The sequence below is a fragment of the Pelophylax lessonae genome, assembly GCF_965119305.1.
Source record: "Pelophylax lessonae genome assembly, chromosome: 8".
Taxonomy (NCBI): domain Eukaryota; kingdom Metazoa; phylum Chordata; class Amphibia; order Anura; family Ranidae; genus Pelophylax; species Pelophylax lessonae.
This window is the reverse complement of record NC_138775.1, coordinates 166,230,159-166,243,050: the sequence shown is the minus strand read 5'-3', so window position 1 is coordinate 166,243,050 and position 12,892 is coordinate 166,230,159. Positions and strand designations below refer to the sequence as shown.

The following is a 12,892-nucleotide window of genomic DNA, read 5'->3' as shown; positions in this document are numbered from 1 at the left end:
AGTAGTTTACAAAAGAAAGATGCTGTTTGATCAACTTACAAATACATAAAAAAAAGGCTACTGCACTTCTAGCAAGATCAACACGTGTTTTCTGTATTTGCTAAAAAAATTCTTAGCCTGAAAAATCAAACATAAAGCAAAACTACATCTAAAGATTATTATTATTTCAGGTACTTATATAGTGCTGTCAATTTACGCAGTGCTTTACATATACATTACACATCAGTCCCTGCCCTCAAGGAGTGTACAATCTAAGGTCCCTACCTCACATTCATACATACATAGTAGGGCCAATTTTGTACAGGATCCAATTAGCCTACCAGCATGTCTTTGGAGTGTGGGAGGAAACCGGAGTACCCAGAGGAAACCCACGCAGGCACAGGGAGAACATGCAAACTCCAGGCAGGTAGTGTCGTGGTTGGGATTTGAACCAGCGACCCTCTTGCTGCTAGGTGAAAGTGCTAACCACTACACTACTGTGCCGCCCATTAGTTAGGTTTAAACTAGGGATGCACCAATACCATTTTTTTTACAAGTATAAGTATCAATCCTTTTTTTTTTTTTTTTTTTTTTAAGTACTCGTATACTCGATTACCAATATCTACCACAACTGTTTTGTTTACACTTTAGCTGTCAACAATGGTACAAAGAATTGAAAAGTTATTTGAGTGAATTTTTTTTTTAATTCTCTGCTTTTGTGAAGGTGTAAAAATATTAATAAACAAAGCAAATAAAATACTTTTTTATTATTAATAGTTTATAAAATAGAAGTGAAAAAAAAAAAAACAGCAAGAAAATAATTATTTAATGGAAGGAGAGGAGAATAAGGAGTTAATTAAGGCTGATTAGAGTAAATGAAAGGTTAATAGAGGTTAAACAGAGTAGCATTTAATTTAAAAAATAAAAAATATTAATAAAAAAAGAAATGTTGTTGACAAACATTGCCCAGCTGCTTTATTGTTTTTTTTTTTACAGCTCCAATTGCTGGGATTTCGTTTACACTTCTTGTCAACAGGAGAACCCCACTAAGTGTCGGTTCACACTTATGCGAGTGCGGGAAGGCTGCGAATTCGCAGCCTGTTCCCGCATTGCACACGCACCCCCGGCAGTTCACACTGCCATATGCGATACGCTGGGGGTGTCAATGTAATCTTAACGACACCCCCAGTTTGATCGCATATCGCAGTGCGATCGTGCACTTCGCACAGGATCGGATCGCACAAGTGTGAACCGCTGTGCGATCGGATCCTGATGCGGCTGCAAAAATGCCTCCTGTGCGAGTTTGCTGCGGGTGCGATGCGAATTTAGCCATACAAAGTGTATGGCTAAACTCGCACCGCACAGCTGATCGCATGTAATGAAGGAGCAGTGCGCTCCGACATTACATGCGAACCCGGCACTCGCAGAAGTGTGAACCGGGGCTAACAGCTAAATGAGTCATCGTTTGTTAAGGACACAGCGGCCCCACTCCTTAAAAAACAATAATTGCCGACTTTTTTTTACATTTCAGCTGGCAGTGGGGGAATCCTGCTTCGAGGGGTCCCCATGTCGTTCCCTTCAAAAAAAAAAACTCATGAGAAAAGTAAAAGACTGGCAAATGTTTATTTTGTTATTTCTGCTGTAAAACAAAAAAATATATTAAGGAGGAATCCCATACAAAAAAATTATGGGTTCCCCCATCCACCCCCGTCAATACCAAGTTCCTCAGATCTGGTACTGATTTTAAGGGGGAACCACAGGCAATAAAATGGAATGGGGTCCCCCCAAAATCCAAACCAGTCACTAATCAAAACAGGTAGCCTTGCAGCCATGCTGCTTTCTTTCCCTACTGAAACACAGCAGATCCTTCTATATTGATGGGGACAAGGGCCTCTTCCTCACAAACCTGGCCCCCATATATTCACCCACCTCCCTGTGAATGAGTAAGGGGTACAAAGTACAACTACTCATTCACAAAATAAATAACAATAGTAAATAAACACACACACACAAACAATTCACAATTCTATTATTAAAAATAAATATATACAAATATATATCCAGCATTATGAATATATTGTCAATCATGTCGCCCAGTCATGCAGATCATTGTCAATCATAATGAACAACACCTGCCGATTGCTGAAATTAATAATATTATTCTCCACGCTATTATTTGTAACAAGTGAGACCTATATGAATTCAGTTTATAATATGTCTACTCTTATACTTGTGGGTTCTTCACTGTCCCTTGCATATGAATATTTTACATGCCTATATATATATATATATATATATATATATATATATATATATATATATATATATATAAATTAAATCATTTATAATGATATATTAATTCATTTTTCTTATTGACTCCTGTTAGATCTATTTCAAAAATAATGTGCATAGCGGAAGAGTAATTGAAAAAGAAGCCTCAACACGCTGTAAGTACATTTATAACAAGTGATTCATATAAACATGCTACTGATCTTAATGTGATTATTATGAATTTGCAGTTCCATTACACATTATTTGTTTTAAAAAAAAAAAAACAATTAATTTAGAAGAATATATATAAAGCAGTGACTATTACCATTTGCAAACATTCACTGCAGGTAAATGTTCCTGGCAAATCTATACAGTTAATGATTCACCCACCAGTAAATGTTTTGTGAATTACAACATTTACTGCTTTATAAATAGGCATTTTATTTTGGCCTGAGAAAAAAATGTTTTCAGCTTTAGTATGTGCAAATTTTACAGAGTTAGGCACTGATCTCATTCAATAGCCTCTTGTTGGCCTCCCACAGATGCAATGATGACTTTAGGTATACAGCAGGCATGTCCAACCTGCAGCCCGGAACCGCAGGCAATGCGGCCCACTGCCCCTTGACAATTTTTTTTTTGCTGGGGAGGAAGGAAGACAGGTCGGGGGCACGGCCACAGCAGCTTCCAACTAACGGTAGGCAGAGGCTGCCTCAGAGGGGGGAGGGGAGCATGTGCAGTGTTTCTGACTCCTACTACCATGACCACCTCAAATCACTGAAGTGGTCATGGTGATTAGAGTGTTCCTTTATTATCGCTTAGAAGATGTAAACCTCTGTATACTGATTCCATTTAATTTGATCATCCTATAGTTATGTTAAATTAGTTTGGGGGGTGCGGCGGTGCGGGAAGGGCGCAGCGGCATTTTATTACTTATATACCCTAACTATAGTATATATTTAATATGCGGCCCGAGAAAATTTCTTTACACTCAATGTGGCCCAGAGAAGCCAAAAGGTTGGACACCCATGGTATACAGCATGCAGTCATAAGCAGGACGTTTGCTACTCATGCAAAATTTATTGCTTGCAAAGATGTAGCAGTATCATCAAAAACCCACTACTATGCCCGCATTCAGGCAGTCAGAGGAGAACTGTCATTGACTGTTTAGGACTTTACTCATTTTCTACTACATTTTTAGTGCAATTTGCAAGTTTAGGCCTTGCTGCTCCTTGCTCTCTATTATGTTTGTTAACACTCCTCTCTATTGTCCAAACATGCACAGAATTGTCTTTTTATTTTTTTAAGGATTCTGCCCCCTTACAGGAGCTAAGGATGCCCACACATCATTGTGTATCAGCGAGTTAACCACAAGTAAAAATCAAGTTGTTTTCAGAACCATCCTTTGGCTAAAGTTCATTTTCTACCACCTGGGGCCTTTTCTGCCATCCTAGATTAGTTTGCATGGATTCTATCCTCATCTGGGATCAGGGCCGTCTTTATAACAAACATTTTCTAGGGCCTCCCCCCTCGACCGCTCTTACACATTTAACAAATAGCAGGAAGGCTCAAATTTTATTTACTGCAACAGATCAGGCAGTGATTGCGATTGGTTGCTGGAGATTATAGGATATCATTACCTCTCGCTGACTGGCTGCTAGAGGTTATAGCACATCATTACTGCTCACTGATGAGTGTACTACAGGAGATGGTCAGAGACAGCAGACATACTACAGGAGATAATGATAGACTGCAGAAGTACTACAGGCGATAACCAGAGACTGTGGATCTACTGCAGGGTATAACCAGAGACTGCTGATCTAGTACAGGAGGTGACCAGAGACTGCGGATCTAGTACAGGAGATGACCAGAGACTGCTGATCTAGTGCAGGAGATGACCAGAGACTGTGGATCTAGTACAAGAGGTGACCAGGGACTGCTGATCTAGTACAGGGGGTGACCAGAGACTGCAGGTCTAGAACAGGAGGTGACCAGAGACTGCAGATCAAGTACAGGATGTAACCAGAGACTGCTGATCTAGTACAGGATGTGACCAGAGACTGCAGATCTAGTACAGGAGGTGACCAGAGACTGCAGATCTAGTAGAGGATGTGAACAGAGATTGCGAATATAGTACAGGATGTGATCTGAGACTGAGGATCTAGTACATGAGATGACCACAGACTGCAGATCTAGTACAGGAGATGACCAGAGACTGCGGATCTAGTACAGGAGATGACCATAGATTGCGAATCTAGTACAGGAGATGACCAGAGACTGCAGGTCTTGAACAGGATATGACCAGAGACTGCAGATCTAGTACAGGATGTGACCAGAGACTGCAGATCTAGTACAGGAGATGACCAGAGACTACGGATCTAGTACAGGATGTGACCAGAGACTGAAGATCTAGTACAGGAGGTGAACAGAGACTGCAGATCTAGTAGAGGATGTGAACAGAGATTGCGAATCTAGTACAGGATGTGATCCAAGATTGAGGATCTAGTACAGGAGATGACCAGAGACTGCAGATCTAGTACAGGAGATGACCAGAGACTGCAGATCTAGTACAGGAGATGACCAGAGACTACGGATCTAGTACAGGATGTGACCAGAGACTGAAGATCTAGTACAGGAGGTGAACAGAGACTGCAGATCTAGTAGAGGATGTGAACAGAGATTGCAGATCTAGTAGAGGATGTGAACAGAGATTGCAGATCTAGTAGAGGAGAGGACCAGAGACTGCAGATCTAATACAGGATATGACCAGAGATTGCGGATCTAATACAGGAGTTGTTCAACCATTAGTAAAAGTAACCATTTTAAAATTCTACCTATCAGCAATGTACAGCTACAGTGTTGGTAAGCAGGTCAGGGTAAGGACCTACCTAGCTAGCCCGACTCACCACCCACTCTGAGGTCTGGGGGAGGGGGGCGCTCAGAGCTCCGGAGGCGGGGTGCTCAGACTTCTGGTGGCGGGGCGCTCAGAGGTCCGGGGCAGGACTCTCAGAGGGCTGGGGGCGCTCATCACTCCCATTACAATTTCAGTTCTGAGTCTCGGACTATACAGGCTGCATGGGGCGGGGTCAGGGCAGCAGTGGAGCTCCCGACCCCACCCTCTCCCTGTTGGCCGAGGAATACACCAATGTACTCGGTGTGGTCTGCAGTATTATCTTGGGACCCCAATGTGCAGGCAGTGGGGGCTCAAAGGGCAGCTGCTTTGGGCCCCCCAACAATGACTGGGCCCAGGGCAGCAGCCCCATTTGCCCCACGTTAAAGACAGCCCTGTCTGGGATCCTTATATTCTAAACGTTAGGCATCACCATTCTGGCTATGAATAAAATGGTGGTTTAATGTCATGCCCTCACTAGGGGAGAGTAAGCTACCTGAGTAGTTGACCAGGAAGTGGCTAACAGAGCATTAACAGCCCAATTATTTGAACCAAAAGTACACCCACTACATATTGCATATTCACTGGGAACTGTCTTCCCTTTTCAGGGATACCTACAGATTCATCTTTTCTTTCTGGCCACATTTAACTATGTAGCAGAAAGTTGAAACTGTTAAGTTGTAGAGTGAAGCTAAGACTTGAGCTCAGTGGTGTATTTAGGTTTTGTGCTGCCCTATGCCTGACTAAACTTGTGCACCCCCTAATTTACATATGACCCACCCCTTCCTGTAAAGACCACGCCCTTTACTGTTTACGACCCGCCCTGTCATCTATGAACCACAGACCACAAATCTATCAGTGCCCATCAGCGTAGCCTCATCAGTTCCCACCAGGCCCGGACTGGGACAAAAAATAGGCCCGGGCATTTTGGACTGAGCAGCCCAGGAGGGGGGGGGCGTGACTGGGGCGTGGCGTTCGTCGGGATGGTTGATGACAGAATTTAATGTTCCAGGATGTGTGCATTCGATTACGGTACCTTTTTTAGATTAATCTGATAGATTGGGTCCAATTTAGATCAGAGCTGCCATGTGATGCTGTTTTTTTTTTGTTTTTGTCTTACTTTAAATCCTGTTTTGATGGTTGAGTCCTAAAAATATTATGAAGCAGCACAAGAATCTCTAATCAAGGGGTAGACAACCTTTTTGGGCACAGTGTGCCGAAAAATGTTTTCAAAGAAAGTGGGAGTGCCAGATACATGAAAAACAACTGTCAGCTTCATATAAAGTAACTGCTGTAAATCGCTTGAATAATAGTAAGAAATCAAGTGAGCTTTGTACCTTCACACCTCAGATCACCCCAATTCCTGCACCTTCACACCTCAGATCACCCCAATTCCTGCACCTTCACACCTCAGATCACCCCAATTCCTGCACCTTCACACCTCAGATCACCCCAATTCCTGCACTATCACACCTCAGATTACCCCAATTCCTGCACCTTCACAAATCAGATCACCCCAATTCCTGCACCTTCACACATCAGATCACCCCAATTCCTGCACCTTCACACCTCAGATCACCCCAATTCCTGCACCTTCACACATCAGATCACCCCAATTCCTGCACCTTCACACCTCAGATCACCCCAATTCCTGCACCTTCACACCTCAGATCACCCCAATTCCTGCACTATCACACCTCAGATCACCCCAATTCCTGCACCTTCACACCTCAGATCACCCCAATTCCTGCACCTTCACACATCAGATAACCCCAATTCCTGCACTATCACACCTCAGATCACCCCAATTCCTGCACTATCACACCTCAGATCACCCCAATTCCTGCACCTTCACACCTCAGATCACTCCAATTCCTGCACCTTCACACCTCAGATCACCCCAATTCCTGCACTATCACACCTCAGATCACCCCAATTCCTGCACCTTCACACCTCAGATCACCCCCAATTCCTGCACCTTCACACCTCAGATCACCCCAATTCCTGCACCTTCACACCTCAGCTCACCCCAATTCCTGCACCTTCACACCTCAGCTCACCCCAATTCCTGCACCTTCACACCTCAGATCACCCCAATTCCTGCACCTTCACACCTCAGATCACCCCAATTCCTGCACTATCACACCTCAGATCACCCCAATTCCTGCACCTTCACACCTCAGATCACCCCAATTTCTGCACTATCACACCTCAGATCACCCCAATTCCTGCACCTTCACACATCAGATCACCCCAATTCCTGCACCTTCACACCTCAGATCAGCCCCAATTCCTGCACCTTCACACATCAGATCACCCCAATTCCTGCACTATCACACCTCACATCACCCCAATTCCTGCACCTTCACACCTCAGATCAGCCCCAATTCCTGCACCTTCACACCTCAGATCAGCCCCAATTCCTGCACCTTCACACCTCAGATCACCCCAATTCCTGCACCTTCACACCTCAGATCAGCCCCAATTCCTGCACCTTCACATCTCAGATCACCCCAATTCCTGCACCTTCACACCTCAGATCACCCCAATTCCTGCACCTTCACACCTCAGATCACCCCAATTCCTGCACCTTCACATCTCAGATCACCCCAATTCCTGCACCTTGACACCTCAGATCACCCCAATTCCTGCACCTTCACACCTCAGATCAGCCCCAATTCCTGCACCTTCACACCTCAGATCGCCCCAATTCCTGCACCTTCACACCTCAGCTCACCCCAATTCCTGCACCTTCACACCTCAGATCACCCAATTCCAGCACCTTCACACCTCAGCTCACCCCAATTCCTGCACCTTCACACCTCACCCCAATTCCTGCACCTTCACACCTCAGATCAGCCCCAATTCCTGCACCTTCACACCTCAGATCACCCCAATTCCTGCACCTTCACACCTCAGATCGCCCCAATTCCTGCACCTTCACACCTCAGCTCACCCCAATTCCTGCACCTTCACACCTCAGCTCACCCCAATTCCTGCACCTTCACACCTCAGATCACCCCAATTCCTGCACCTTCACACCTCAGATCAGCCCCAATTCCAGCACCTTCACACCTCAGACCACCCCAATTCCTGCACTATCACACCTCAGATCACCCCAATTCCTACACCTTCACACCTCAGATCAGCCCCAATTCCTGCACCTTCACACCTCAGCTCACCCCAATTCCTGCACCTTCACACCTCAGATCACCCCAATTCCTGCACCTTCACACCTCAGATCACCCCAATTCCTGCACCTTCACACCTCAGATCACCCCAATTCCTGCACCTTCACACCTCAGCTCACCCCAATTCCTGCACCTTCACACCTCAGATCAGCCCCAATTCCAGCACCTTCACACCTCAGACCACCCCAATTCCTGCACTATCACACCTCAGATCACCCCAATTCCTACACCTTCACACCTCAGATCAGCCCCAATTCCTGCACCTTCACACCTCAGCTCACCCCAATTCCTGCACCTTCACACCTCAGATCACCCCAATTCCTGCACCTTCACACCTCAGATCAGCCCCAATTCCTGCACCTTCACACCTCAGACCACCCCAATTCCTGCACTATCACACCTCAGATCACCCCAATTCCTACACCTTCACACCTCAGATCAGCCCCAATTCCTGCACCTTCACACCTCAGATCACCGTAATTCCGCGACCTTCACACCTCAGACCACCCCAATTCCTGCACCTTCACACCTCAGATCACCCCAATTCCTGCACTATCACACCTCAGATCACCCCAATTCCTGCACCTTCACACCTCAGATCGCCCCAATTCCTGCACCTTCACACCTCAGCTCACCCCAATTCCTGCACCTTCACACCTCAGCTCACCCCAATTCCTGCACCTTCACACCTCAGCTCACCCCAATTCCTGCACCTTCACACCTCAGCTCACCCCAATTCCTGCACCTTCACACCTCAGATCAGCCCCAATTCCTGCACCTTCACACCTCAGACCACCCCAATTCCTGCACTTTCACACCTCAGATCACCCCAATTCCTGCACTATCACACCTCAGATCACACCAATTCCTACACCTTCACACCTCAGATCAGCCCCAATTCCTGCACCTTCACACCTCAGATCACCCCAATTCCTGCACCATCACACCACAGATCACCCCAATTCCTGCACCTTCACACCTCAGATCAGCCCCATAATACAAATACCACTGGTAATTAACCTCGCCCCCCCCCCCACAAAGAGTTAATGATGGCAATCTGCTTACTTGTGGGACAACCTTTTGTTATGTATATAATTGATGGGTAGTGTCAAGGCATGCTGGGATGTGTAGTTCTCGCGCAGCTAGAGGAGCAGCAGCAGCTTATCCCCCATCATGCTGGTAGTAGACTGAATGAGATGGCTTTTACCTATAGGAACTTATGCTCTGCTATCTGTATAATAACTTTGGAGTAGTGACGGGACCTGCTGGTACTTGTAGTTCTTCTGGAGCAGCCCTATGTACTTCCTTATTAGAGGATGCAGGTTGTAGACTAGAGAGAGAGAGAGAGAGAGAGAGATGCTTTTGACTTGGATCTACAAGCAGGTTGTGCTGCTGCAATTAAAAGGGGGGTGAGCTCCAATGCCAAGCTGCACTGGCTGTGATTGGAAATTTAATCTTTTTTTTTTTTGAAGAAAAAAAAAAAAAAAAAGGGACAAAGTTTTTTATTTTTTTTATTTATTCATTCTGGGGATAGGGGTGCTTTATTTATTGCAGCCTTTACATTTAATACCAGTGCTTCTCTGTTATTTGTAGCCTTTGAGGGTTAACCCTTGCTGCCTCCTATACACCTGTAGGCTGCACTGCACAAGTACATGTATGGCAGAGAGAGAGAGAAGAAAAACAACACAGCAGACAGCCACATGCCACATTATTTTCCTCCGCAGCGTACAGCACATGAAGGAAGGAGGTGGGTGGAGCGATTCAGTAAAAGGCGCAGAGGACGAGATCCTCCTCTGCTGTGCATGCTGGGTCTTCTCTCCGGGATGTCACTGGTTGATAGATGCCATTCGGCCGGCCATCCTAGCAACCAGTGTAGCTCATAATGAAGCGCCCAGCGCCGGCAGAGGATCAGATCGGAGCGGTCAGCAAAGATACCCGGAGATGACATGGAAGTGAAGGGCTCAGTTTTTTACACATAGTAGCGGCCATACATTTTCGGCATCTTTAACTTCTTATCGGCAGAAATGGGATAGGCTCATTTTCGGCCGAAAATATCGGTTGCCAAAATTTCGGTGCATCTCTACTTACATGGCACATGTTCTAGCAGTGACCGTGTGTAGCGGTTTTGAAAACAGCTAAACACACACTGTCACTGGCTACTGCTAGAAAACATGTGCCATGCGGCATGCCAGTTTGCTTGTTACATGTGATGTGACAGCCAGGTGCACATTTTCAAGTTGAAAATGTGCACCTGGCTGTCACATCACATGTAACAAGCAAACTGGCATGGCACATGTTTTCTAGCAGCAGCCAGTGACAGTGTGTGTGTGTAGCGGTTTTGAAAACCGCTACACACGGTCACTGCTAGAACATGTGCCATGTAAGGAAAGGGCACAAAAACAAACACGACAACACCGCTGGGATTTGTGGTTCTGGCCTCCTGCAGAGCATGGTTCACTTCTGGCTTAGCAGCAGGCAGGCAGGCCGCAAGTGTAAAAAACAGATAACAGTCAGCTACAACACTGTCACTGCTAGAAAACATGTGCCATGCCAGTTTGCTTGTTACATGTGATGTGACAGCCAGGTGCACATTTTCAACTTGAAAATGTGCACCTGGCTGTCACATCACATGTAACAAGCAAACTGGCATGGCACATATTTTCTAGCAGTGACAGAGTGTAGCTGTTATCTGTTTTTTACGCCTGCGGCCTGCCTGCTGCTAAGTCAGAAGTTCCAGACCAGAACCCTGCTCTGCCGGAGGCCACCCAGAACCACAAATCCCAGCGATGAGTGTGACAGTGGTGTGTGGTCTGTGGTGTTGTAAATTGTGCTGCTGGCCTGCTGCCATTCTTTCCTTACCTGTTGAGGCCTTGGCTCCTGTCCTGGTCGTGGGTGGTGCAGTGGCAGTGCTGGTGTTAATGCAGCTCCTCCAGGGCAGGCAGGCACTAGACTTGCAAGTTGACTCTGACGACTCCTCCACAGGACTCCACACTCTGACTGAAGCCCCGTACACACGTACCGATGGTCGGCTTACAAATGTTCCTCTTTTCTCCCCGGGATGTCGGTGTCTGCTGAAAAGTGCAAAGACAGCACAAGGACAGCACAAGAATTTTGTCCGCCGACTGCAGAAGTGATGTCATGTAATGGTTAACTTTCCCTGTGTTTTCTATTTTCTGAGCATGCCCAGTCTTGCAAATCTGCGGTCTGTCGGCCGAATTGTGTACTGACAGGCGAACAATCGTCCGTTCTGGTGTCGGCATACAAATATTTTCATGTTTGCACGAAAGACTTTTGTCCGCGGATTGTGCGCAGACATCTGTCGGAGGCACCATACTAACACGCGTACAATCGGCAGATCCTTCGTCCACCGACGTTTGTATGCCGACGATCGGTACGTGTGTACGGGCCTTTAGACTCACTCACTCAGACACACTGTCAGTGTGTCTGTCTGTGGCTGTGCGGTGTGCGGCGCCGGTCACTTCCCGCTTCTTCCTGACTGTGAAAGGGCAGCATTGGGTCCCCGGCCTTAGTCACATCACGGTCGGTCACACGGTCCACCCCCCGACTCCACCCCTTCCTGAGCTACGCTGGAGCCTGGATGCCGCTGCGGAGCCGGCTGCCAGGCCAGCTGAGCTGAGCAAAGTCAGCAAGGACTCAAGGAGTGGGGACTGGAGTCGGGGATAGCGGGCGGCCAGATGCGGGGTCGGGGACAGTGGCGGGCGGCCAGATTGCGGTAATGCGACGGCCGCGGCCCTCAGACTCCGCGGAATCGGCCGCGGAGAGGCAAGCAACGGCCGGACACTAGTGTCACTGTCTCTTGTCTTACATTACAAATTACAATACCCTCGGCGGCCCACCGGGCATATGCCCGCTGTGCCCGATGCTCAGTCCTGCCCTGGTTCCCACAAGTTCAGCCTCATCAGTGCCCATCTGTGCAGCCTTATCAGTGCCGCCTCATTACTGCCCATCAGTGCAACCTTATCACTGACCGCTTTATGGGGGTGCCAGACCGATTTGCCTCCTGGACTCTGCCCTCTGGCCCAATTCACCCCATAAGACTGGCACTATATTAAAAGTGTAGTGCAAGCCGGGGGAGACCCTTTTCGTGCGTGAACCGGGAGGAGGCTGTTTTTTTTTTTGTGCAGGGTGCAGCTTTTTTGCTGCCCCCCTGCAAAGTGCCACCCTAGGCCTGGGCCTTGTTGGCCTAGGCCAAGATACAGCACTGCTTGAGCTTTTGAAGTCTCATTTCAATATCTAGCTCACCAAATTATGTGTGCCTGCTTTGTAACTATCAACTTGCAATACAATGATTCAGATTGGGATGCAACTGCAATGTCTAATTTCTAGCAGCTGAGACAGGGACATTGTGCCACAGTTAAAGTGTTAGTTAATCCAGGTCCCTGCATTCACTATATCTGTTCTCCGACAGTACACAAAACATGGAAATGCAATAGTTTTAGTAAACATTAGGGATGGACGAACAGTTCGGCCCAAGCATGAGTTTGGGCTGAACATTGGCTATTTGCCTGTTCAACCAACATCTGAATTATTGGTGCGTTCAACC

The 12,892-nt window shown here is 46.8% G+C and overlaps 1 protein-coding gene across 1 annotated transcript in view; it reads left to right on the top strand.

The window, feature by feature from the left end:
* The window catches only part of PTPRC (protein tyrosine phosphatase receptor type C), a 230,074-nt gene that overhangs the window by 168,694 nt on the left and 48,488 nt on the right, over positions 1-12,892 (top strand). The window contains exon 10 of the mRNA XM_082266341.1: positions 2,366-2,426. Within this exon, the coding sequence (XP_082122467.1) occupies positions 2,366-2,426 (61 nt within the window). The remainder of the gene's footprint in view (positions 1-2,365; positions 2,427-12,892) is intronic.